This window comes from Vitis riparia, chromosome 7 (assembly GCF_004353265.1).
Source record: "Vitis riparia cultivar Riparia Gloire de Montpellier isolate 1030 chromosome 7, EGFV_Vit.rip_1.0, whole genome shotgun sequence".
NCBI lineage: Eukaryota > Viridiplantae > Streptophyta > Magnoliopsida > Vitales > Vitaceae > Vitis > Vitis riparia.
Window position 1 is genome coordinate 1,633,947 of NC_048437.1, and position 27,471 is coordinate 1,661,417.

General features: G+C 34.4%; 1 protein-coding gene across 1 annotated transcript; it reads right to left on the reverse strand.

The window, feature by feature from the left end:
- On the reverse strand, window positions 1–27,471 carry LOC117918746. Its single transcript, XM_034835613.1, has 14 exons — window positions 27,131–27,471; window positions 24,203–24,892; window positions 23,297–23,503; window positions 22,875–23,186; window positions 22,051–22,178; window positions 20,602–21,795; window positions 16,604–16,745; window positions 16,346–16,505; window positions 16,047–16,210; window positions 13,972–14,057; window positions 11,486–11,585; window positions 3,428–3,489; window positions 1,805–1,964; window positions 1–517 (listed from the first exon to the last, which is right to left on the reverse strand). The coding sequence occupies exons 1-14, from the start codon at window positions 27,278–27,280 to the stop codon at window positions 356–358; spliced, it is 3,717 nt and encodes a 1,238-aa protein (XP_034691504.1). The 5' UTR covers window positions 27,281–27,471; the 3' UTR covers window positions 1–355.

Sequence of the window (27,471 nt, forward strand, 5' to 3'; positions counted from 1 at the left end):
TGAAACTGGAAAGAAAATCCTGTAACAATCACTCTTCTGATATCATGCAGCTGAGTGAGTTTCTCACCTCGCATGATCATAACAACAATACACAAGGAAAAGCATTGGGGTTCAACGACACAAGTGAAACTTCTTTCTTTTCACATTTCCTAAAACAAGAAATCACAATATACAATTCTCACCCCTGGTTCAACATCCAAAAACATGGGATCACTACCCTGGCACCATGTCATAGTTTAGCATCACCCCTCGAAAAACTAGAGAATATTGAAGATAATAGGCCTACCAAGGCTCAAATGAGAACACCAACAAAAGATGAAGACATTCAGGTCACATGATTTTGAGAAGACCCTACTCACCACCATTTTCCTATTTCATTAGCATCTGAGTAATACTCATTGTAATTGAGATATCCCCAGAAACGAGAAAGACCAAACTCACCATGTTTAGGGGATTTGAGATAACATAGATACAATTCTTTCAGATTCTTATCAAATGCTCTTTTTATAGCAAGCACCTGCAAGTCAAACATAAAAGAAACAATTGGGTGTTGTCATCCACATACAGATCTTTCTCAATGATATTATAGCATGAGCATACTTGAATACAGAAGCTTTAATTGGTCGAGTCCTGTTTTCAGCTATTATGTTATGCAGATATATGCATTCAAAATGCCCACACAATTACATTGGGCATATTTCAATTAATTTAATTATATTCTACATTGTCACTTATGAATATTACATCAAGGTTTTCACATTGATCATCACGTGGATTATGTCCCATGGAATTGCATGTTTGAATCGCATAAATGGATGGCTTGCTGTAAAAAACTTCACCAACAAGGAAATGATTTCCTCCATTTTAGTTTTTGTTTGATTCATATTTTGGAAGCACATTTCCTGCTTTGAAGAGCAGGAGCTCTAATAGATGAAAATGACTGTTTTGATCAATAGAATCACTTAAGAACACCCAGGGTTACAGCTATAAACACCAATAGACAAGGGCATGAATATAATGACAAAGGGAAGTACAGGAGTCTTTGGATCTATTCCCAAAGAACATCTCTGTTCTTGATGCAGCAGAAAATAGCAAGCAATTGTTTAGAAATCTGTCCTCAGAGAACTGTTCTATGAAAATTTTGGCCAAAAAGTTTGGAAGCTATTTTCAAAAACAGTTTTCTGCTTTTAAAAATAAAAAAATAGGAAAAAATGTTCAAGATGTGTTTGGAAGTTGTTGTCAAAAACAGTTTTATGTTGTTAAAAACAGAAAAATATGCTTAGCAACCAGAAAATAGAAAATGGTTTTTTGTTCTTAAAAATATAAAACATGGTGGTTTATGAGCATATGTTTTAGTTGTTTTCACTTGTTTTTTGAGGATTGGTTATAAAAAATAATTATAGAAATATAAAGAATAATAAATAAAAAAATAAGGCACTAGAGATATAAGTTAATCTTAAAAAAATATTTGAAAACATAGAAAACCGGTCAAGAACATTTCAAATTCCTAAACAGACTTCTGACTTACAAAACATCATATAATAATTTTCAAAACAGTTCTCAAAAACTATCTTTAGAACTGTTTTTGAAAATACTTCCCAAATAGAGTTCTATTCTCTGAAAACATCAAGAAATTTTTTGTCTAAGACACAAATTAAAAAGTAGTTGAGTGCAATATCTTCTAACAATCTCTTAATGCAATCCCATGTTCATCTCAGTAATTAAAGTATATTCCTTATTATTTAAATTATTTAGATTAGAGCATAAAGGGATTGCATAGGAACCAACAGAGATCAATAATCACCTGTGTTATGTTGATCTGAGAAAGTTTACTGAACACATCTCCTTGATCCTGTTTAACCTCCCAAGTGCAACCAGTAAGACAAAACCGGAAGTCTACTGCACATTGCAATATGCTCTCAATGACAGTAGCTACTGATCGTGTTGCATCAGAGAGGAAGCATCTGTGAAGGTTAAATTGAACGTTAATGAAAAGATGAGAAATTATATTGTTTTTTTAGAAAATTGTTAGAAAACTTTCAAGAGGCATCAAAGGTCCTAGTAAGGGAAAAAACAAAATGCTATTGAAACAAAATTGAAAAGATGGAAATATCTAGAAACCTTTGTTACCATGAGCTTGATATGTAAGATGTTAAACAGTAGCACAAGAATAAGGTTCCTTACAACAACAATAAGAACAAGAATATTATGAAATTTCAGTTCAAAAGGATGAACCCTGCTTCAGAATTTTGTATACACAACTTTTGTCTAAAGCAAAAGTCATGAAGTTGTTTCAGTTCAAATACATTATTCCCATTTCGACATTTTGTATGAACATCTTTCTTTTAAAGAAAAGTCGGGAAGCCATTTATGTTCGTCTATAACAACTGCACTGCCCACTTTCTTTTTTCAGCATTCAACTCGTAATAGAGGACTCCTCCAAGATAGAGGGATTGTATAGGACCTTATGTTCGCCTATATCACTGGCGTTCTAGTCTGGTGCAAGGTTTAGAACTAGGGTTTGAGTAGTAGCAAAGGAATTGGCTCCAGATCTTCAAACATGATTAGCAAAGGGTTTAGTGTAAATAAATGTTAGACAGAAAGAAGTAATGGAGATGAAGGCCAACAAAGGAGCAACTATACTAGGAAATGAAGGCCAAGTACATGGAACAAAAAATGAGTCAAGGATTAACCAGCTCTGGGACAATGTCAAAAAATTAAGAGAATATTTTGTTTTTCTCAATTCATTAATGAATGAAAATACATAGGGATTAAGGAGAAAAACACAAAAAGGAAAACACCTAATTGTAAACTAAAGATGGGGAAAAGAGTGGTTAACCATACAACTAAGAATATGACTCTATTTTACAATATTCTACAGCCCATACAATGTATAATATGATTTAGCCTGTTCAGGCTGCACAGATTCTTCAACAGATTGGTTTGGCAACAAAATTTCAGTGCAACTAATTTTTACTCAGTAGATAATAAGGTTTAGTGAACAAGATCAACAATGATGATATGGGCAAGTCAAAAGTGAAAATTATCTAAGCACAACCTTGAGGGGGAGGATTAGCCAAGTAATTTTTTCACAACTCCTGTCAAGTATATTACCCTTATTTTTGTTTATTACATCAATACAATTAAAGAGAGTACCCTTCTCTCTTCTCCATGTCTTTTCTTCTATTGTTCCTCATTTAGAAATCCAAAAATGCCACCTATCCAAATATGGCTACTAGTTTGAGAAGTCACTGGACCATTGAAAAAGAAAAGGATATATTGCCATATGGACTAGAATGTCAGGACAACATTCATGTCTCAAATCACAATTAACTGAGAAAAGGGCTTGCAATTGGCAAATTTTCTGGCATTAATGCTCTTGAAAATGACACTTGAAACCTTAAACAAGAATAAAACCTAAACTTACACGTGTAGTGAATCCATTAGATATGTCATATGAACCGACTCAAGATCCATCATGTCTTTGACCTATATCAGAGCAAGAGTCAGATTGATGTTGGAGAAAGAATCACTAGCAACATCACTATTGCTGTTATAAAAAAGGCTAGAGCTATAAATTAATGCCAGGTACCATCAAAAGTGTAATCAAATTGTAATCAATTGAAAAAATAAAAGAAATGGGAAAGTCAGATATAAATAAAAAATCCAAAATCTAACAGATATGTCCAGATGTAATCAAGATACATAAAAAGAGAAACCTTAACAAAACATGTATTTGTGTTCTCAACTTTCGCTAAAGATTAGACGCATTAGCTTGGTCACTAGTTTGTACATGAATATTGCTAGGGTTCTCACTAGGAGGCTTCACAAGATAGTTCGTGACACAATCATCCAGGTTCAAGGCACTTTGATGTATTCTTGCTGGTCAATGAAATTGTGGAAGATTGTTATGGATATAATAAGAAAGTTTAAGTGTTGACAGTGAATTTCAAGGACTATGACTATGTGGAAAGAGAACATGAAGGTACCACAGCTTTGGTCAGCTGATAACACTATCCTTATCTCCTTTTGCAAGGACAAAACCCTATATCAGCTTTAGTCAGCTGATAACCACAGCAATGGCCCTATCTATTAGAACTTTCATTTCTTCAAAATTTCAAACAATCATAAGACTTATAATCTTTGTTTACTCCTATATTCTTTGATGCTGGTTCTACAGAATGATTTGCATATGGATGAAAGCTCTTGGAATTGGATAGCTATGCTTTTCCTCTTTGACATCACTCTTTCAAGTCCTTTCTAAAAAAGAAAAATATCTTAACACTTTTGGTACAACCAAGTTGATTTAAAAGTAAAGTTCTTCACCTGACCAGTGGATCATAAAAATATTAATGCCAACGAGAACCTCAGGTCCAAAGACCCGTTAGAGCTTTCCCAACTAATATGTTCAATCTATCGCCAATCAAAATGAAGACATTATTGAGCAATTAGTATTATGCTTTACATAAGACAGTTTTAGATATTACTTTTATGTGGTAATGGTTCTTTGTGTTGTGCCCTTGAAATCTTTAGGGTGTGTTTGGTATGTTGGAATGAGGAGTGGGAATGAATATCTTGTGAAGAGAGAGAGAGAGAAAAGGGAGAATCCCTAATTATTGTTATTGAAAAACTGTAAAGAATACACATTGGACTTGGGTATATATATATACATGTTAGTGGGACCCACAATACAATAAGAAAAGAAAAGGAAAAGGAAAAGTAAATAACCTAAATAACTAAACACTATCTAACACTCCCCCTCAAGCTAGAGCATATATGTTATATGCACCAAGCTTGTTACAAATGTATTTAATTCTAGGACCTCTGAGAGATTTAGTAAAAATTTCTGCTAGTTGATCATTTGAATTGACAAAACTAGTCGCCACACATCCTGATGCGATCTTCTCTCTAATGAAGTGACAGTCAACTTCAATGTGTTTGGTCCTTTCATGGAAGACTGGATTGGATGCAATATGCAAAGCGGCTTGGTTGTCACAGATGAGCTTCATCTGTTCATCCTTTCCAAATCTCAACTCCTGAAGAAGATGTTTCAGCCATATGAGTTCACATGTTGCCAGAGCCATAGCTCGATACTCGGCTTCAACACTAGATCTGGCCACTACATCTTGTTTCTTACTCTTCCAAGATAGTAGGTTACCTCCAATAAAAACACAATACCCGGAAGTGGATCATCTATCTGTGGGTGAGCCAGCCCAATCTGCATCGGTGTAACCAACAACTTGGGTATGACCTCTGTTCTCATACAACACACCTTGGCTTGGTGTGCTTTTGATATATCGAAGAATGCAGATTACAGCATCCCAATGGCTATCACATGGTGACTGTAGGAATTGACTAACCACACTTACAGGAAAAGAAATGTCTGGACGAGTAATGGTGAAGTAGTTCAGTTTACCTACAAGTCGCCGATATCTCCCAGGATCTCCTAAAGGCTTTCCCTGTCCTGGTATAAGTTTGACATTTGGATCCATAGGAGTGTCTACCGGTTTACAGTCTAACATACCGATTTCTTCCAAGATGTCTAAAGCATACTTCCTTTGGGAAAGAACCACACCGGAACTGGATTGAGCTATCTCAATCCTTAAGAAATACTTGAGTTTCCCCAAGTCTTTAGTTTGAAAGTGGGTGAAAAGGTGTTGCTTTAGTTTCTGAATACCATTCTGATCACTACCTGTAATGACGATATCGTCCACATAAACTACCAGATAAATACACTGCCCCAAAGAGTTATGATGATAGAAAACGGAATGGTCTACTGTACTACAGAACATGCCAAACTCCTGAACAACAGAACTAAAACGGCTAAACCATGCTCGAGGAGATTGTTTCAAGTCATATAGAGAACGGCGTAACCTGCACACTAAACCAAACTCCCCCTGAGCAACAAAACCAGGTGGTTGCTCCATATAAACTTCCTCAGCAAGATCCCCATGAAGGAAAGCATTTTTAATATCTAATTGATAAAGAGGCCAAGAACGCATAGCAGCCATGGACAGCAATAGACGAACAGAAGCTATCTTGGCAACAGGAGAGAAAGTGTCACCATAATCAGAACCATAAACCTGAGTATAGCCTTTAGCAACCAAGCGGGCCTTAAAGCGATCAACCTGACCATCAGGGTCAACCTTAACTGTGTAGACCCAAAGACAACCAACTGTAGATTTACCAGAGGGTAAAACAACAAGATCCCCAGTGTCATTAGAGTGTAAAGCAACCATTTCATCTACCATTGCCTATCGCCAGCTTGGATGGGAAAGAGCCTCAGGGGTGCTCTTGGGAAGAGAAACAGAAGATATAGCAGAAACAAATGCAGAATAGGGTGAAGATAATCAATGGTAACTCAAAAAATTGTAAATGGGATGAGGATTACGAGTGAATCGATTACCTTTCCGAAGAGCAATGGGTAAGTCAGCAGAAGGAGGCAGAGCCGGGGCAGGAGAAGCCAAAGGGATAGGAAGTGAGTCAGCAGGTACCTCGGCCAAAAAAGAAGGAACAGCGACACGATGACTGCGATGATAAACCTGAAGTGGGCGAGAAAGCACTGCATCAGGTGGGGAGATAATGGGAGGGGGTAAGACTTCAGAAACAGGAAAAGACTCAGAGGTGGAAAAGAACGGTGAGTCCTCAAAGAAAGTGACATCAGCGGAGAGAAAGTAGCGATGAGTCTCAGAGGAATAACAACGATAACCCTTTTGAAGTCTGGAATATCCTAAGAAGAAATGGTGTGGAAAAATATTCTCAGGCATTGTCACTGCGCAACACACGAATAGAAATATTGAACTGGGTTTAGATTTCAGCATAAAATTTCTGAAAAATAGAGAATAACTTAGCTCGATTTTTCATTAAAAATAACCAAGTACATCGAGAATAGTCATCAATGAAAGTGACAAAATACTGAAATCCTAAAGTAGACACGGTCCGACAAGAACCCCAAACATCAGTGTGGACAAGTTCAAAAGGAGATTTTGCCCGATTATTCAAACGTTTTGGGAACGAGACACGAGTATGTTTCCCAAGCTGACAGGACTCACACACAAGCGACGACAAAGATGAAAAACTAGGGACCATTTTCTGGAACTTGGATAGACTAGGGTGGCCCAGGCGACTGTGGATGAAAAGGGGAGCATCAGTGGAAATGCAAACTACAAGAGTTGAAGGCGCGGTGAGGTGATAGAGGCCTTGAGACTCACGTCCTATGCCAATCGTCTTCCCCGTACTCCGGTTCTGCAAGGTCACAAATTTATCAGAGAAAGTGATAGAACAGTTAAGAGTGCGAGTTATTTTGCTGATGGAAATAAGATTAAAAGGACACTCAGGGGCATAAAGAACAGAATGGAGAGGTAAGGAAGGGAGAGGATGAGCGAAACCAAAACCTTTAGCCATAGTTTGGGAACCATTAGCTAAAGTAACAGTAGGTAAGGTAGAGGTAGTAGTAATAGAAGAGAAAAGATCCTTATTACCATATATGTGATCAAAAGCGCCAGAATCTAGAATCCAAGGTCCAAGAGAAGATGTGTGGGTAAGACAAGCATGTTTTGTAGGCCCGAAGATGCAGCAGAATCTTAGAATCAACTGATTGCCATAACACACTACATAACTGTGCATCTATCTTCCTCCATTGTACTCTGTCAACCTCAGGGATGTCCGCCTCCTGCATAACAAGGTGATCCTCATAACCTTGACCCATAAACCAAAGCTCCACAGAGGCAGACCAGGACAAATAATTTTCACTCCCAATCAATTTCTCCGAAGTAATCATAGGAGATCCAGATATGACAGAGGAAAAAGTGGAACTTTTAGTAGTCATATCTACTTCTGGTGAACGAAATACGTTTGGATCGAAGAGAGCCCTAATACGGCTTATCGTGGACTTCCTAAGACACGTGCAGGGCTCGGGGTGGAGAGGAAGTCACCGGAGGTCGCCGGAAAAGCGGTTTAGAGGGCCGGCAGAGACAAAAAACCCCAAAAAATGCACTTTTAGGGCTCAGATGACACAAGCGCAGATGGAGGGTGGCTAGACGGTATCAAGCGAGGTTGGAGGTGGAAGCGCGTGGCCGGAAAGTTCCCCACGCGCCCTCACGCGCCAGCGCGTGAGATTCAAGCCGCCGGAGAAGAGACGCGCATGGCCGGGATTCTTCCTCCGGTGCTTTGAGAAAAGTTGAAGATCTTCTCCTTGCGCACCTGATGGTATGGTCGGTGTCGGAAAAGGACTTCGCCGGAAAAGTCGCCGAAAAAGGTCGCCGAAAAGGTCATCGGCGGTGAGGGTTTTCTAACGGTGATACGGTTGATCGGAAGCTTTAGGAGATGGGAAGGGTGACCGGAATGAAACACAGTCACTGAAAGATTTCCCAGAATGGATTCACGGATAAACCGGAAATAATTAGGGTTTTTTTTCTCCCTAAGCCCTGATACCATGTGAAAAGAGAGAGAGAGAGAAAAGGGAGAATCCCTAATTATTGTTATTGAAAAACTGTAAAGAATACACATTGGACTTGGGTATATATATATACATGTTAGTGGGACCCACAATACAATAAGGAAAGAAAAGGAAAAGGAAAAGTAAATAACTTAAATAACTACACACTATCTGACATATCTCATTCATTTTCTCCTCCATTTCCATGTTTGGATAACTTAAATCATAATGGGAATGGCATCAAAAGTGATTCCAATGGAAATGAAATCCTACTTATAAGTAGGTCTCCAACTAAGAGGTATTTTGATTCCCTAGTGTAAGTTATTTTTAAAAATTAAAAAACTAAAAACTTTTTTAGATAAGTTTTTTTAAAAAATAATTTTTTATTTTGATTTTATAAAAAAACACAAATTATAAATTCAATTTATATAATGTAAACTAAATTTAATTGATGTCTTATTAAAAATAAAGACAATTTTTTAATTACAAATAAATTAAAAAATAAATAGTTTTAATAAACTATGAATATTGATACAAATATTTATATTATTATAAATATTATAAAAATATAGATATTAACATTAATTGATTTATTTAGTTAAAAATAAATAATAATAATAATTCAAAATATATAATTTCCAATACTTTTTATATGATTTTATAAATATTATAAAATATGGATATTAACATCTTATAAAAGAATAATTAATTTATTTTGTTCAAAATAATGAATAATTATTCAAAATTAATAATTTTAATACTATTCTATTTTAAATGAATATAAAAACAAATAAAATTTAATTTTTTAAAGTATAAATGAACTAATTTTTTTATTATATGCATACATTTATTACTCAATTAATTATTTTATTCAACCTATAATTAATTAATTAGTTTTTTTAATTTTAAATTATTCTTAAAAATTACAAGATTTATTAAAGAATTTAAAAAATTAATTGTCTATTATTTTTTATAGTCATTATATATATATATATATATATATATATATATATATATATATATATATATTGAGTTTTAAATTATTTTTTAAAAATTATTAAACTTATTAATAAATTCAATACAAAGTCTCACTTGATTTGAACCAAATAGTGGTATAAATTTTTTAAAAAAAAAATTGTTTTTATAGGATATGTATAGCATTGGATAAGTATATCCCATTGAATATGATATGTCTTGGATATTATATCCAATGGAAATTGCTTGTTAAGGTATTATATTTGATTTATAAAAAGAATAAAAAATAAATGCAAAACATATTACATTTCAATGTTCAATATTTATTCAAAAAAATATATATTGCATCCTAATATTTGTGATTGAAAAAAGTATGAAATGTATCACATATTTCACATTACTTGGAAATTATTCTACCAAACTTCACAGGTGAGAGAAACTCTATAACTAAGCTCTACATTTAAGAGAACCATGCTCATTCAATACCAAACAAAAAAAAACACCTTTTACCCTCTAACGTAGACATATCCAATAAATTTAAAGTCACTAATGGGTTCTTTCCCATCAATGACTCAACTTGAACAATAGATGAGTTTGTAAGCCCTATTAAAGTTTTCTATCAACAAGTGTCATTCATGTCCTTAGGTGTCAAAGAGATATATGTGTCTACTAGTGCATAATGTGTATCCTAAATAAATATTAATAGTAGATTATGACAATAATTCATTTTTTCAAACTCTAATACATTTAAAGTCACAAATGGGTTCTTTCCCATCAATTAAGAAAACATAAACAATTTAAAATCTAACCTAAAGGCGATCTATAGGGATCATCATCTTAATGCATCAATGAAAGCATATATTTTATGATTTTTCTTGAAACCATTTGAGGAACTTCTACCAACTTAATTCAAAAGGTTTCTTTCCAAAATTCATCTGAAAGGAAACCTTTTGAATTAAGTTGACTGAAGTTCTGCAATTTTAACTATGGATATACCTTGTACCTTTCAAACGTAAGGCACCACACAAATCCTTCTGAAGGACTTACAATTTTAACCATGCTATAAGCACGGAAATTTAACTAAAGAAATTAGAGATGGCACAGAATTATGTCCTCTTTTACTAAGCATCCATCAACTACCATGCAAAATCATAGGAAGAATCACTCAACAAACTATAATTTACTCTAAAGCAATACGCAAAAAAACATATTGAGTGAAAAGAGGTAAAAAAAAGACAAAAAAAAAAAAGCCAAAGCAAAACCAAACCACTATGCCTATGTTTGGTATGTTGAAAATAACATGGGATTGGATAAAAAATGAGATAACACATTCTATCCCATGTTTAATCGACAATGGGATAGGATATGTTATCTCACTTTCTATTCTATCCCACATTTAGTTGAGAATGGAATAAGATATAGGATAATATATCCACCCGTTGTCTCATATCCTTTATACATAAGATTTAATAATCCCATTAAAAGAGATGGGATATGCATATCCCATGGAAAACAAATTCTTTCTTTCATCTATATGTTCTATTTTTTTTTTTTTTCTGTTCATTTTAGTCACTTTATGAGACAAGAAATTTTAATTAAAAAAAATTAAATTTTTGGTTCGAAAATGTAATATTGTTTATTTACAAATTTTAAAACATTTTTAATCAATAATAAAATAAAATTTACCTATTGAAAAATAAACTATAAAGAGATCTTCAAATAATGTTAAATATGAGAGAGGTTTCATACTTTTTTCCAAAAACCCAAACATCTGGAAGCAATATATTTTTTATTTGAAAAATAACTTAAAATTAAAATGGCATGTTTTTTATTCAAATTTTTGTTCCTTTTGAAAAACCGAACACTATCATGATATCACATATCTTGTTGGTTATAATATCCTAGATATCATTATCCATTGGACATAGAATCCAAGGATATTATGTCCTATTGAAAATTATATTCCAAGATATATATATATATATATATATATATATTCTATCCAGCCAACTAACCATAGTTTATGGAACAAAAGAACATATAGAATACAAAGGAATGCAAGTTCCACCAAACCTTATGGTTAAGGGATTGAAGAAACCTGCACCAGGATACATGTGATAAGTGTGACTGCACATATTGCTGTAATGTAGAAACAAAATGATTAACCTGGTGCCTGAAATAGAAGAAAGAGTCAAGAAATTGCTTTAAGTTATTTGTATAGAAACATTCCCAACTATAAAATGAAGAATTATAAACTAAGCAACCTTCAAATTTAAATGTCTGCACAAGTTCAAATCCCCGTGGGAGGCAGAAAGTATTTGTGATGAAATCAGTATAAGACACATGGTCAAACACTTGCTTAGTTTTTTTTTTTTTTACCCTGCTACATTGAAGAGGGCATAAGTTATCTCTACTTTAGTACTCATAACTTCATTGTAAAATTTAAAATTAAAAGAACAGGCTAAATTTAGACTATACAGGGAACTTTCTAAAACATTAGATCTTTAAGAAACTTTGAGTTGATCTAAAAACATAGAATCTTTATTGGTAACCAAATCATTTAGTGTAGACTATATTGGTAACTTTCTAAAACATTAGTTCCTTAAGAAACTTTTAGTTGATCTAAAAACATAGAATCTTTATTGGTAGCCAAATCATTTAGTGTAGACTATATTGGTAACTTTCTAAAACATTAGATCTTTAAGAAACTTTTAGTTGATCTAAAAACATAGAATCTTTATTGGTAACCAAATCATTTAGTGTAGACTATACAGGTAACTTTCTAAAACATTATGTCTTTAAGAAACTTTTAGTTGATCTAAAAACATGTATCTTTATTGGTAACCAAATCATTCAGTGTAAACAAAAGCATTCAAGTTAAAATCTACAATCATGGATAATGTTGCACGCTTCAACATCCAGGAAAGAACAGAAGCTCTGGACACACATGCCACAAAGTGCAAATGTTTATTAGATATGCCAAGGAACTTAAAGCTCGTCATAATTGCCAAATAGGAAATCAGTAAGTAAACTACCAATGTTAGTTCTCCAACTAAAAATGAATAACAAATATAATCGATTAACCTCCATTTATAATAATAAAAGGAATGCGTAGAAAGATTAGAAATCCTCAAAAGAAACATAATAAACAAAAAGAGCTACAACAACAAACAAAAGTAAAAGTTTTCATCAAACAACCAAACTCCCTGGGAAACTCAGGGAGGCAGGAAGTCTCCTAAAATTTAACCAAGAAACTATATAAATTTCTTCAGTTCAAATCCTAGTAGTTCTCACATTTAAAAAGGAGAGAAGTTCTAGCATGCAGTAATTTTCATCCACAAAAGGTCCTATCACAGCTGAGTACAATATTATTACATTGGAGGCTTGCTTGGGTCATGGAGGTGCAAGCTGCATGGTGACCTCCTGCAGGTAACCTTAAGTTTGATAGATGCTCTTTTGGAAACCTCAAGAGCAAGAGATCAGTGTGTGACTAGGCATCATTGTGGTTGTTAGCCTGCCATACATTATGGGCACAAATCCTAACAGCTTAAGCTTTTAGGAAAGTTAATAGCATAATACAGCATCAAAGATATGATTTGCAAACCTGATTTCAACTAGACATAAAGAAGACCTTTCAACAAAAGGGATGGGGTAAGCAAGAAAAAGTCTCTGTACAACACAACCAATGCTTTCTTAATATTAGAGCATTGATTAACTTTTAGAATTCTTCCCCTTATGTTCTAGGCAACCTTTTGGTTGCCTCTAGCATGATGACTGCTTATTACACTCTTTTGTATGACTGCTAGCTGCTGCTCTTGGCTTCTTTTTTGATACAATTAAGTCACTTCAATCTTTTCTTTTCTTTTCTTTTTTCCATACGGCTTCTAATAGTACTGTTGTTTATGGGAATCCAAAACTCATAGCAATATTGGTATCAAAATTTATACCATATAATTAAATGGATCTAATTATTTATTTGGGTCCAAAGTCGTGAAAGTGTATCTAGAGTTACAATTTTGTCTGATGATCGTCCCACTGATGATTCAAAGAACAATGAAGGATAGCATAGGGTGAACTCAATAATTATGACCTAGCATACGTTTTGGTCCCATATCCTAACAAATTAAGCTTTTTGAAAAGTTGGTAGCTTAACATGGTATTAGAGTTATGATCAACTAAATGTCTTGAGTTCAAGCCTCTCCTGCTGCTACCATTCCTATTGGTTTATCTATAATCTTAATTGTTGTTGCTTTGTCTCTCCAGGTGCAGGTCAATAGCAGATATTTTATGCCCTTTCATCCGACTTCTTTTGTGGAGGAAGATTCTGTTATTGTCAATTCACATGGGTGAAAGGAGAAATGAGGACCCTGGGATATTTTCTTTTTCCATCTCTTTCTTTCCCAAATCTTAATCAGGCAATATCAAAAGATGCTAAAAGAGAAGCAGATAGTTCGACCAATAAACTAAGAGATTTTACCACAGTGAACTGCCTAAAAGAGAGCATAGTTACAAGGATAAAAATTGAAAGGTATAGACAACAAGAACCACTTTTAGCTTACCTCGTTTTTATTAGGATATGCAAATGTTGAATTTTCTGTCCATGTAGGCTAGAATGACGATTCTGACTAACTAAATGCATTAAATCCTGTTAACCAAAAAAAAAAGGAAATTAAGAAACTTAACATGATTTAGAGTTCCTTAAATTAAATCCCCCACCAAGGTGAATGACGTATGAACTGAGCACAATGTTGATAATGTTATATGCCAAATTAAGTCAAAATTGAAAATGCTTATTTGAAATCCATAAGCAATCCAAATTTCTAAGTAATGTTTTGGAAGCATATCTCACAAGAAATAAAACAAGAAGAATTAATTGTGTAAAACAACCTTTTTTTGTGGATTCCATAATTCAAAAAATGAGTCATTGTGCCAATTCTTTAGAAAGATTAGTGCTTGCTCTAATTTTTGTTGTTTTTTATGTTGAAATTGTTTCAAGCAAGATAGCATCCATGCAGTTCTAAGATTCCAAGAATAGTGTAATAGAAAGAGCAAAAGGAGCTTAGCCACAAGCCACAACACAAGGTGTGCGCCTGAAAGAAATGAAACACAACTTAGGATGCATGTCATTTCATAAATATGACCAAAATTCAATAAAACTAACAAAAAATTCAATATGTCAAGCATTTTAAAGAATCATCCAACAAAAAACCAATGAAATTATATGGAGTTTCAATGCACCACATGAAATTCAAGAATAAACATTTTTCTAAAAAAAGGGAAAATAGATGGGGCGCATCTCTCAAACAAGGCATGAGCCTTGATAGGTGAGGCCTATAGCTAGAGAGTGGTTGTGCCTTGAGCCTAGGTGCTCTTAACCACCCCCCCCCCCCCCCCCCCCCCCCCCCCCCCCCCCCCCCCCCCCCCCCCCCCAAAAAAAACAAATTTTCATGAGACCCCACATTTCCAAGTTCACTATTTTTTTATCAAAACGAATAATATTGAATTAATAGTGGTAAAGATACAAAAGAAGGATGAGAGGTCCTTCCCTAAAAATACAAAATCCGATCAAAGTAAGAATACACCCCTCTATAGAAAACTATATACAAAGATAATCCCCAACTATCTCAAACTTTTGAATCATAAAACACAATCCAACTGAGTTGTAAAACACTAAGAGGAACTCCTCTAAAAGCAACAGTACAAGAGGCCGACAAAGAGAAATAGAAATGAAGTAAATCTCATAACATCCCTTCCAATCTCCCCTTATCCAAAAAAATCCTAGCATTTCTCTTTTCCCACACAACCCACAACAAAGTGAGGCAAGCGATTTGCCAAAGTGTCTTGCCTCTAATTGAATTCCCCAAAGCTCTAATTCCAATAATCATCATGTCCTCAATACTCCTTGGTGGAACCAATCCAACCCTGCTAGATTGAAAAGCTTGTGCCAAAGCCCAATTGTTAAAGGGCAATGTAGAAAGAGGTGGTCAATCGATCCTCCATATCCTTTGCATAGAATGTTGAGGACAAAGGGATTTGTAGGGTCTTCTCAAATGCAACTTGTCATTGGTGTTTACCTTCCCATGTACTACTAACCAAGCAAGGGCCTTAACCTTTGAAGGGGCTTTTGATCTCCACAATAACTTGGCCAGAAGGAACAAGATAGGATTTGAGAAATTCGACAAGGCCAAGAAAAAAGATTTTAACAGTAAACAAGTTTGATGAGGACAAACACCAAGCTCTTGAATATGCCACAGAAGAAGAAAAATGCACTATTGGATTATGTATGTCTCCCATAGTGCCACACTCCTTTTGTCTATCAAATGTCAAGTTTATTAGAGATTAAGAGCTCTTCCATGGTCCACCCACTGAACACTCCAAATTAGAGTTTTATTTTAATTTCCATAAAAAAAGATGTTATTTTATGCATAGTCAATAGATCAGCAGTGATATCCAATCATTTTGATATCTTCAGGGCTTCATAAAGTATAAATCCACAAAAAATTATTTGGGAGGACGCGAAGAATTTAAGGTAGCAAGTTATACACCAGGACTTATTTAATATAAACAGAGTTTTCTAATAAACTGAGTCTTTCTCTAAAAAACTATGAATTAAACAGGTAACTACATATTGTACCTTTAATGAACACCATACATCAGTTAACGAAAATGCAGCAAGCTTTACTTGTATCAGGAAACTGAATATATCAGCATATATTTTCAATGCTCCTGGGGTCAAAATGATGCTGATTGGCCAATCCACTCTGTAACCCAAACCTAAAAAGCTGAAGGAATGCACTCCTGCCATTTATAGCATGGTTATAGCTTCACAACGGATTGTAGGATAAGTAAAATGCCTGGAATGAACTTAGAAAACCAAATCCAAATGAGAGAGAGAGAGAGAGGAACTACATAGAATTACAGTAAAAGATGTACCAGTGGAAAAAGTCGAAAGAGGCGCCATGGCATGCCCTTTCATGTACACAAATAACTTATCCTTTTTAAGGTCTCTTTCACATGAAGACCTCTGGAGAGACAATTCAAGGAGCCCTTGAATTTCTGATAATCTCTGGTCTGCCTCTGTAACATTCCATCTCTGTGGATTAAAGTAAGATAAATCAAATCAAAAGGGACAGCGCTTTCTTGATCCAATAACTGAAAAAGTAGTGTACTAAAGTTATTAGATAGAAATACATGATTCCAAAGCGACATGATGAACAAATCAGCCCAGTCTGCTAATTCCATAAAATGGTACCGCCGCAATGCCAGAAAATGTTCTTGCAAATCAAATCCTTCTTCTAGCAACTTAATAGTTAATTTGCTCACATACTTATATCTGGCATTGTTAAGGAAAAATACAATTGGCATGAAATTATACTTCATCTAGCTGCAACCTTTTGAGCATGACAAGCCATTGTTAATCCAGAAAAGAAAGTTCAATGAGAGAAAGAAAGACAATAATGAATCCCTCAGGAAAAACTATACAAAGAAACTACACAAAAAGCACGAGGCTACACAAGCAAAATAAGAAGGTGACATATTGGCCCTGATAATAACCTTTGCAACCAAAGAACCTTGCTTTTCGAAATTGTTGCCTGCAATCCAATACATTAAAAATATGCACTGCTTGTCTTGGTAGATTAGATTAAAACTTCATGAACTTTCCATTCCATTTTAAGGTCCACCAAATGACAAAGGATCTATCACCATCTACAAGTTACAGAAATCAATACTCCAGCCTTCTAGGAACCAACAAAAGCTTTCCTCTTTAATTTAGTAGAATATGACCAGAGGGCTTGGCAAGGTAAATAGAGCTTCCTTCATGACCTCTCAGACCCATGGGGCACATGAAAGTCAAGCTTTCCAGTCCTTAGTACAACATGGAATGGGAGACCATACCAAAACTAAAGAAGCAATGGCATAAAAAGTTTTGTCCATGATTGGATCCTTGGCTTTCTTCTTAAACAAAATCAAATAAAGGTCAAGATACAACCTTTCAAATGGTTACCTCCAAATGGAAGAGAAGAAAAAAAATATGACAAATACTCACAGTAGGAAAATAGATAATCAGAGTAATCTTCTCTTCCTTGTATGTGAGATAAACATGCTGAGCAATAGCTACAATTCTTCATTCTCCTTTGGTGCAACAGGCTTCTTCTTTATTCTCCTTTGTAGCATGCCCTCTATCTTTATCTGATTGAGGACTACAGCTGAAGCTAAGACTTCAACTTTGGTTGAAACTTAAAGGACTAAGCTGTCTTAGCTAAAGAAGAAGTATCATTAATAGACTTGAAGAAAGATTAATAATAGAGGGTGCTGCTTAATCCAATACCATACTTTACAATCATGAAATAGGTATAATGACATCTTTCAAGAATTTCTACAAGTTCTTACAAATTACAACTCAGTATGGTGGTGACCACACCCATAGACAGAATTCTAATTCACTAGTTGGAAGGGCCAAGGAATGATTTAGCTAAAATGTTTCCACCCCTTGAATAACAATAAAGACCAGGGTAGCCTAGATGGGTAGATCATAAATGAATATCTCCCAAAAAAGAAAGAGAAAAAGAAAACATTATCAGAAGATTTTATTTTTTCCTTCCAAGTCCTAACCTAGAAGCTTAGCTAAGGAAAGAAAGGAGCCACCTCAATTATATGCAACTACATTATCAATTCTTAGGTCTCCTAATGGTTTCAAACCCGATAGAAAAGAAAATTCAATAAGGTTTTCTTCTCCTCTCTTCATCTAAATCCAAACAAGGGAAGGAAGCTTGCCTCAATCTTGTTAATTGTTTCACCTAAACTTTTGCTGGGATCCTGAACATGGAAACTTATTAATAATAGTGGAAAAAATCTTTCATGGAGCACATCCCGTTTTAGAGAACCCAACACTTAGTTTGGCAGCTTGGCAATCAGGGGAACTCAAGAATTTTCATGATAACCCAAGTTGAAATCTTTAAAATTTCAGGTTTGGCTCAACATGGAACTCCCTAGACCTCTTCTAGCTCACAAGGTCACTCTCTGAAAACCATAATTAGAGATATATGCTAGTAACTTCTATTTTCTTGTGAATGAATCATGAGAACCTGAAATTTTACAGCTCTCCAGACCTTTTCTTGAGGTTTGCTTCAAAAGTTTGAGTTTGTGGGGGTTTCTCTTTGTTTTTAGCTAATGTTGGGTGTTTTTCTGTTGTTCAGATTGTGCAGGAAGGATCTCTCATCCTTCTAGTGGTTTCTTTTGTTTCTTTTTTCTTTTCTTTCTCCTGTATCTTTCCTTCTATTAATATATTTCTCTTCATTTCTGATCAAAAAAAAAAAAAAAGATGTGAGATTCCTTTCATGCATGATGACATTCCATCACATACGGCTCAATTTTTTTTTCTTCTTCTTTTTGACCAGAATGCTCTATATTTTTTATTGAAAATATATTCACAACTTCCATAGTTTTTTGGAGTCGAAGTACAAACTTCTCTAATCTTTTATATAAAAAGGAGTAGGAGTATGAACCTTAACAAGGTAGTTATAAACTAGAAACAGAAGGACCCTACAGAAATAAGAAGGATGCACCCATACAACCACCAGATCCAAAAGTCCTCATGTCTCAAAAAATGCCCTGTTATGCCCCTTCTGAATCACCAAACAACACTAAACAAAGCTGTTTGCCAAAACAAATATGGAATCATGGAACAGCGTTATGAAACCAACAAACACAAAGCTAGACACCATGAAAACCTAAGGTGAGAATGAATTTCTAAAGGCAAGCAGGAAAGAAATGAGGAGATAGATAATGGGTCCAAAATATCTCTTACATAACCAGCATCCTAAAGGATTAGCAATGGGGATACGTATGTTATACGAGAGAATGTTTCTGCTTAAGGATTCCTACCTGGGGACTTAGGTTGATAGAGTTTCTAAGGCAGTAGCAGTCTCAACAGCATTATCCACAGTATATTCCACTTTAAGATCCTTTTTCCAAACCTGCTGCCACTTTGAGAGAATAGATTGACACATCCCTCAAACTGATTGCTCAATGCCATTAACACAAGTAATACTTTGATTCTAAAATGCACAGGTCATAAGTGAAGATGGAATGAAAGTATTTAAACTCTTAATCTTCAATCAAACAACCTGAAAATCACAAAATATAATTTGTGATCAAGCAAATTCCCTTTTGAGATGCATTCCCAAATTTGTCAAGGCAAGTGATGGATCATACACTTGAGGTGTTTCTTCCATCTGTCTATATTTTTATGAAAATATGGATATTTTAGTAGTCATTTTGATTGGATATGAAAGTACTTTTATTTATTAATTTTTCCATTATTAGAATCTTAATATTTCCCAATCTAATCCTACAACGTGATTCTAAAAATCCTCCCATCAATCCATTCTTCTATCATGCTCCACAACCTTGCCCTTTCATTGCAATTTTTCCAGGATACACCAACTCCAATAGCAGAGATGGCCCTGAGACCTTCACACAGTGCAACTATAAGTGACCTGAGACTTTCATGGGAGCTGTCATTGATCCTCTTTGTACATAAAGAACATTTCATTTGACTTGTTCATTATTTTATCACCGGATTACTCCTGGATATTGGTGGTTTCACTTAACAAATCCCCAACATCGCAAGTTTATGGATGATGTTTTGTCATCTTTCTAAACCACCAAAGTATGGATCCAGTTCTACAAAGTTCCTCCAAAATTTCACCCTTTTATGGATCAATAAATGTAGCAAAAGTGGTCCCTCAAAGCATTTACCTCAAATAATCTCTTGAGTATCAGGCCATCAGAACTAATTGGCCGTTGATGCAAAGGCATCATTCCTGAGTAAATGTAATAAAGCATGCATTAAACTTCAGATAATAAAATGAACATATTTCAATCTTAATTATGTGTGATTTCAGGCAGTTTTCTGTTTTAAGTTTAGTTAGTCATCTAATTCCTTGGTAGCAAGGTTAGAGCAGCTTGCAATCCAAAAAATAAAATTTTAAAAAGAAAATACAACAGGGCAATCAATGACCAAAAGGAAAATATCAGGACAAAACAATCAATGCAATCTGATCAAAGGAAAACAAACCAAGTTGCATACCCTAGCATAAAGCTAAGTTTGAATAGGGACTCACACCATTAGAAATAATAAAACTAGGTAAGTCTCTGATCTTCATCTACCAACAAAATAAGGATACTGAAGCAAGATTTCAGGCAACAGGCACTTGTTGATGATGAATTCAAGTGGCATCTCAAACACACCTCCCAAACTTAGTGTATGATGTCCAACACTATTATTGACCGCATTCCCAGAACTTGCGAGCAAAGTCTCCCAACTACTCCCTCCTGAAACATTTGCTGAAACAACATCCTCTTGGTTGCATTGATTTACATCCAAAGATGAACAAATATATGATTTGGTGTTATCGATTGAGGCATCATCTCCATTGTAGTCTTTTTTATCATGGTAATTTCTCATATCGCTTATAGCAGAAGCATCAGAATCTGTAAACGATGGACTCTCAGCTCCTGCTCCAAATCCATGTCCAGAACTAACATTTAACTTTTCCACACATAACTTAAGAGGATCTTCTACATACGAAAAGTCAAAGAAAGGAAAAGACTCTCCATGGTCTGAGCTGTGCCTCCCTCCAGGATTGCTCATTGTGTGAAGGAAACCACTTTTTGTCAACATTGGGTTCATACTAAGAATATTGCAATGGTATTTAAGGTTCCATGATTGTGAATTAAAAGAATTTGGTGAAGCATAAGTTCGATTTTCATGTTGATCCTTGTCATTGGCTTTCACAGCTAAAGAGTTGTAAGTATCAATCTTTTTACCAAACTGTGATATATCTTCTTCCTTCAAGACACCCACATTTCTATTGCTCATCTTAATGCCACATTCAGATGAAGGTAAATTTGTCTTGTTTATGTCATTGAAGGGATTTTTTAGAAGGCCACCAAGCGGCCAGCCTGAGCCATGCTGATTACCTGCATATTGATCCTCAGACATCCATGACCAATTTGATTCTTCCGATTCAAAATGCACAGGAATGTGGCTCGAAATTGCTCCATTATGATGAGAATACTCAAAATGCTCACTGGAATCTGCACTTTTACAAATTTCATGCAATTTATTTTCCGTAGAGTACAATTCTTCACTTTGAGGAGGCTTTTGCAATGAATTGTTAATGGAGATACTTGGGGAGACGAAGCATAGAGCAGACAAATACTTTTGTTCAAGCCCAACCAAACTCTTAGGAAGCTCAAAATCATTTTGCTCTTCAGAACTATTTAAAGATGCAGATTCAGATGATTCCAATGCATCCATCACAGAAGAAAACTCATCTGTTGTGCTACAGGCCTCGGAATCTGCAGTACCAACAGGCCTGAGAACAAGAGAAGTCTTTAACTTGAAGCAGAACAATAATAACATTTGAGAGGAAACATGACAAGATAGAAAAGAACTACAAGCAGAGAATACAAATGACATAGAAATAAATAAATACGTCAGTGTAAATGACAGCAAGGATTGGTCTACCTCTACTAATGCTAACTTACTCAGGGAAAACATACACATAGAAGAGAGACGGAGAGGGAGGGGGAAAGAGATGGGAGAGTAAGAGGTCAGGAGAGAGAGATACCCATTTGAGTCTCTTCTTTCGGCAGAACAAGGGGAAACCAAGGTGTCTTCCAATGTAAATGAAAGTGGGATATTTAGGCCCCCTGGATTGTTATCAAGAAAAACAGATGCAGTGGCAGCTGGAACTACCTGAAAAAAGAAGTCTACATTTAAGAGATAGAAAGGTTACTACATAATGAGGCAGCATCACTGCAACAGAACCAGATAGAAAGCAATATAAAAATTTTCTTTTTCTATTCTTTTGGTATGCAAATAAAAATTTATAAACAAAGTGCCTAACAGAAAATGGCGGGCACAATCCAGTAGGCAGGGAGTGCATCAGGCATGCCAAGTCCAACAACTGAGTGAGGGACCCCTGCCATTGTGAAAATATGATTTTGCTTCATTCAAATTAGTTATCTATACTAAAACATAAGAGAATTCTACTTTTTTGACCATCAAACACAGGGTTTCCAAATAACAACATTGAAAAAGTTTATCAAAAAAAAAAAATTTATACCAGAAAGAAGTTCAAAAAATGAAACCTTAAGAACATAATGGTCATTCCTGGGGAGAAAATCAACCAAAGCAATATATTCATCAAAAGATATGAATAAATGCAGATGCAGGATTATAAACTTACACAGACTAGGAATCATAAATGGCAAGGACAGCATGCATAATAATATTATGGGGTACAACAAGAGCGGTGCTTAAACCATTCAGAGTTACTAACCATGACACAGAATAAGATGGAGTTATTTAACACCATATTTTACTTTCTATATTTGAAAAATATGGATTCCTAATTATTGAGAGAAAACTAGACTGCTGCAAATTAATCACCTGTCGATATCTGGTTTCCAATTTAGTTGAAAGATTTTCAAGTTTCTGCTGCATCCTCTCATAAAAATGGTTCCTTGCAAGTACCATAGCTTCAATGTTTCCTTTGTTAAAAGTCAGTGGGGAGGCACAAGATGGATGATTACTTGAAAAACCCGTCCAGCAAGGAAGGATATCCTCATATGTATGGTCATCAGTGGCAACATAATTACATATTTCAAGCAATTTCTTTAGTACTTGAAGTTGCTGACCAGCTCTGAAAAGGGGAACTAATAAGTCTTTTAGAAAACATGGAACAGCAACTCCGTCTTGCTCCTGTGAAGTAGAAAATTTGTGAGGAACAGCCTCAAAAGGAATGCTAAAAGCATGATATATCTGAACAATCTCTGGAAACAAAGCTTTTACATCACAATAGATAGCATTACCCTAATTCTTGCTGATGAGAAATCAACAGAGACGCCAGCTTTACCATGTGTAAAAGGTGGTTGATCATCAGCATACTCTATAATAAACTCCCTGTAAGGATCACTTATCTCAGCTTTGTAAATCCATGATCTAATAAATCCACAATATGGTTCACACGACTGAAGAAAGAGATACTTAAGAAGCACATGATGAACTGGATCAGCAACCTAAAGGAAAAATAATGCCAGTTAGCAGATCCATAGGAAAGAAAATGAAAAAGATTATTCATTGTTTAATTTTAGACAAGGACTGAAATTTCCAGATACTGAAGACATAATGTCTAAGTAAACAGAACAAAAATTGTTCAATTCAGCACAGTTTTGAGCAATAACTTCAGGGGTCAAGGCATAATCAGCCAGTGCAACTTGTACCATTCAACAATGCTTTCTGTCACACTCATAAAAGCATGTCCTCCAAGGAAGATGACACACAATACAAGAATCAATGTGAAGATGAAATTGATATCTAAGTGTCTCTTAGGATACAGTTCCTGCTCTTTTATTTTACAGTCAAAAAATAGTAGTAACTTTTATATATAAGATACAAAAACTCTTATAGATTTACATTGAAAAAGTAATAGTTTTCAAAACTGGTTAAAAAAATTGAGGTATTTTGATACATCAAATTTTAAAAAAAAATTCAAAGTGATTTTTCAAGGCAAAAGGCAAATCCATATTTTTTGAACAAGATTTTCTACTTTTTTTATACAGAAGTTTTCTGAATTTAAAAATAGAAAACAAAAGGTGCATTCAAACAAACACTAAGTTATACATATGGAACTTGAAGTGAATGTTGTCAACTAAAATTACAAAGTCAAGCATCAAAATAACAAAGAAGCATTGTGAATACTTTTAAACTAAGCTGACCTGTAGTTGTGTATACAAATAAGTAAGCAAATTCCCTCCTCTAGGGAAATTACAAAATTCCAAGCTTGCTTTAGAAATAATATCTTCAAAAGTTGATTCCAAAGAGCAAGGAACTATATTTGGTAGGTTGCAAACATTTCCGAGAGCTTGTATCTGAGTTCTCAATTCTTTTGTGTGCAAGTAAACTTCCAACAATGTAAGTTCAGAATGCACCACACTCGTGAGACTTCCCATTCTAAAAGGCATATCAACACTCTTTGACAAGCGCCTAAAACTGATCGATGCATAGAGTGTGTCCAGTGCCCCCATGTATCCTTCAAGAACCTTCTCCACAGCAACAGCAAACGCCTGATTTACAAGACTGTAATGAGGATGCCCCTCCACTTCACTTTCACCACAATTTTGAATCTCTAGTAGCTTTTTCAAATTTCCATCCAAATTCAAATCCGTACACAGAAAATAATCCACAAATTTACGGAGAAGGAAAACGACAGAACCAGAGCAGCCTATGGATCTGAGGATGTTTCCCAAAGCATAAGTGCTCAAAGACCGGTTCCACAAACTTGGGATTTGATGGAAGGTTCTGTCAGCAGGATGAGAACAAAATGCTGCAGATAGCTTGTCAATACTAATGAGAGCTGAATTTACACCTTGCAGAGCATTCATTGCAAGCCTCACCAAACTGGTCTCCTGATGAAAGGCAAATATGAAAGCTCAAACTCCATTTGGTTTCATTGCATAGAGTTGTGCACAATTCTAAAATCTTGCTTTTCTAATGGAAATTGTTTTCGCAAATTTGGGATTTATGACATTTAGTCCAATTCCAAACAAATCCAATTATAATGCCTCAGCACCATGCAACCAAACAAAGCATGTACAAAACAAAAAAAAGTAGTGATGTATCAAAGATCAAACATAGATTATCAATTTCACACCGCTATATAATAGACCTTGTTTATCAAAAAAAAAAATAATAGACCTTGCAGACAAATTGATGGGGATGAATATCCAAGATCCACTCAAGAAATCAATGAGAGGAAATAAAAACAATCAATGGTATTTAGTTAATTTTTAAATTTTTTTAAGGCTCTATAGTGTAATAATTACTTAGAAGTTGATATTTGAGTTACATGTAGAATTTGGAAATTTTTTCTTGGAAATGATTGCCTTAAAAGAAGCTTTCATATTTTTAAGCTTTCTATTTTTCCTAAAAAGAAAAAAATATATATATTTTTGTCATAATTACTTAGAAGTTGGTATTTGAGTTACATTTAGAATTTGGGAATTTTTCATTAGAAATTTATACCTTAAGCTTTCTATTCTTTCCAAAAATTCCCTTGGCACCTAAAAGTCTTCTTCATTAGAAACTCTTATTCCAATAAATTTCTACAAAGATTAAGGCTATGTTTAGTTCTAAAAACCTTGAAGGGAAAAAAAATAGAGAGGAAAAGTAGAAGGAAAGAAAAAGTAAAGAAAAAATAAAACATAGATTTAAAGTTAATAAATTATTTTTATATATAGTTTCTAAACAAGATGTTCTATTACTTATTTTAACTCTTCTATATGAAAATTAAATAATTTGAAAATGTACAACTTTCTACCTAATTTTAATTATATTTGATTTCTTTTCAAATTTTTTATAATAAAATCAAACATGAAAAAATCATTTTATTAATATTTTTTTCTTTTCTTAATACTTTCCTAGAACCAAACATGCATAATTTAAAAAAAATTCTAAATAATCTAATAATTATTAGAAAAAATAAAATAAAAATCCTAATAATAAGTTATTGAATAGGTTAGTTCACTTTTTTGTTGTTTTATTCTATTTTTGGAATTTTTTAAAGTCTATAAATAAGACTAATTGATATAGAATAAGATTAATCATTAATAATGCAATAATATTAAATTTAGCATGCTTTTCAGTGGTGAAACTTTAGGCCTTTGGTAACTGTTTTCAAAAACAGTTTTTTAGAACGGTTTTTTAAAACTGTTCTCTAATGTTTTGTAGGGCAAAAATCTGTTTGGAAATCTAAAATATTTTTAACCTATTTTTAATATTTTTAAATATGTTTTAAAAATAATTTTTATGTCTAGTGTTTTATTTTTAATCATTATACATGTTTATATAATTATTTTTTAAAACAACTCTCAAAAAATAAGTGAAAACAATATAAAACAATTAAAAGATGTTTTTTAAAAACACCTTATTTTATGTTCTTAAGAATTGAGAATAGCTTTTTGTTGTCATACATGCTTTCCTGCTTTTTTTTTTTTTTTTGTTCTGGAGAATAGATAATTGTTCTCGAAAATAGTTACCAAACAGCCCTTTGTTACCTTTCTTCCATTGGACTCCTACAATGTCTTGGTCATACGCTAACGATTCCTATCTTTCTTCTTTATCTTTTTAATCTTTTTCTTTTTTTCCTCTTGTTATAGTTTTATTGTTGTTCATCCTTCAATCCTAAAAAATTAAAACCCTAATTCACATATGTAGACAAACATGTCCTAAGTCACAATTCCTTCAGTTGGTGCACATTTCTGGGTGCTTTCTAATATAAGGGTTTCTCACACTCCTGATTGTCTATGGAATTTGAAAATCGTGCTTTTGTTTTTCGTGGATTTGGAATTTTATCTTATACTTAGTTCACTTCCAAATGCCTCAATTCCACACAACCAATCATGGCATCTACCAAACAGTGGTGAGTCGTTGCAAGGATCCCACCTACACATCAACCTACAACCCCGGGAAATTGAAAACCAAGAAAAAAGAAAAAAAAAAAAAAAAGTCCCCTACATGGCTTCACATTTCGGGGTTAATTCTCTAATTAGGGTTTTCAAAAATTTCCATTTCCAGGGAGAACAGAAGGACGGGGTTTAAACAGTAACGGAAGGTTGGAAAAGGGAAAAGAGAAGAGTGGAACTTACGGATAGAGTAGAGGTGTTGTAGAGAGAAACAGAAGAAGACGATTGAGGCTGAAAAGATGGGCACTCAGAGGATATTGATTCCCAAGGCTTTGGAGGAAGCCATGGATCTTCCAGTTGCAGCTTTTCAAACAACAACCACGCCGTCGCCATGGACGCCACCACCACACTCTGTTTCAGTGGAATTCAGAATGGGATTAGACGGTAATAGAGCACAAGGATTCAAATATACGCATGGCGGGACAAGGAATTGTGTTACATTTTCGTGGGAAAATGCGAGAAAATATTACTACAATTTTGAAATTTGGAAGGAAAAAAAATGGTTCCTTGTAGCCTGTAGGTAG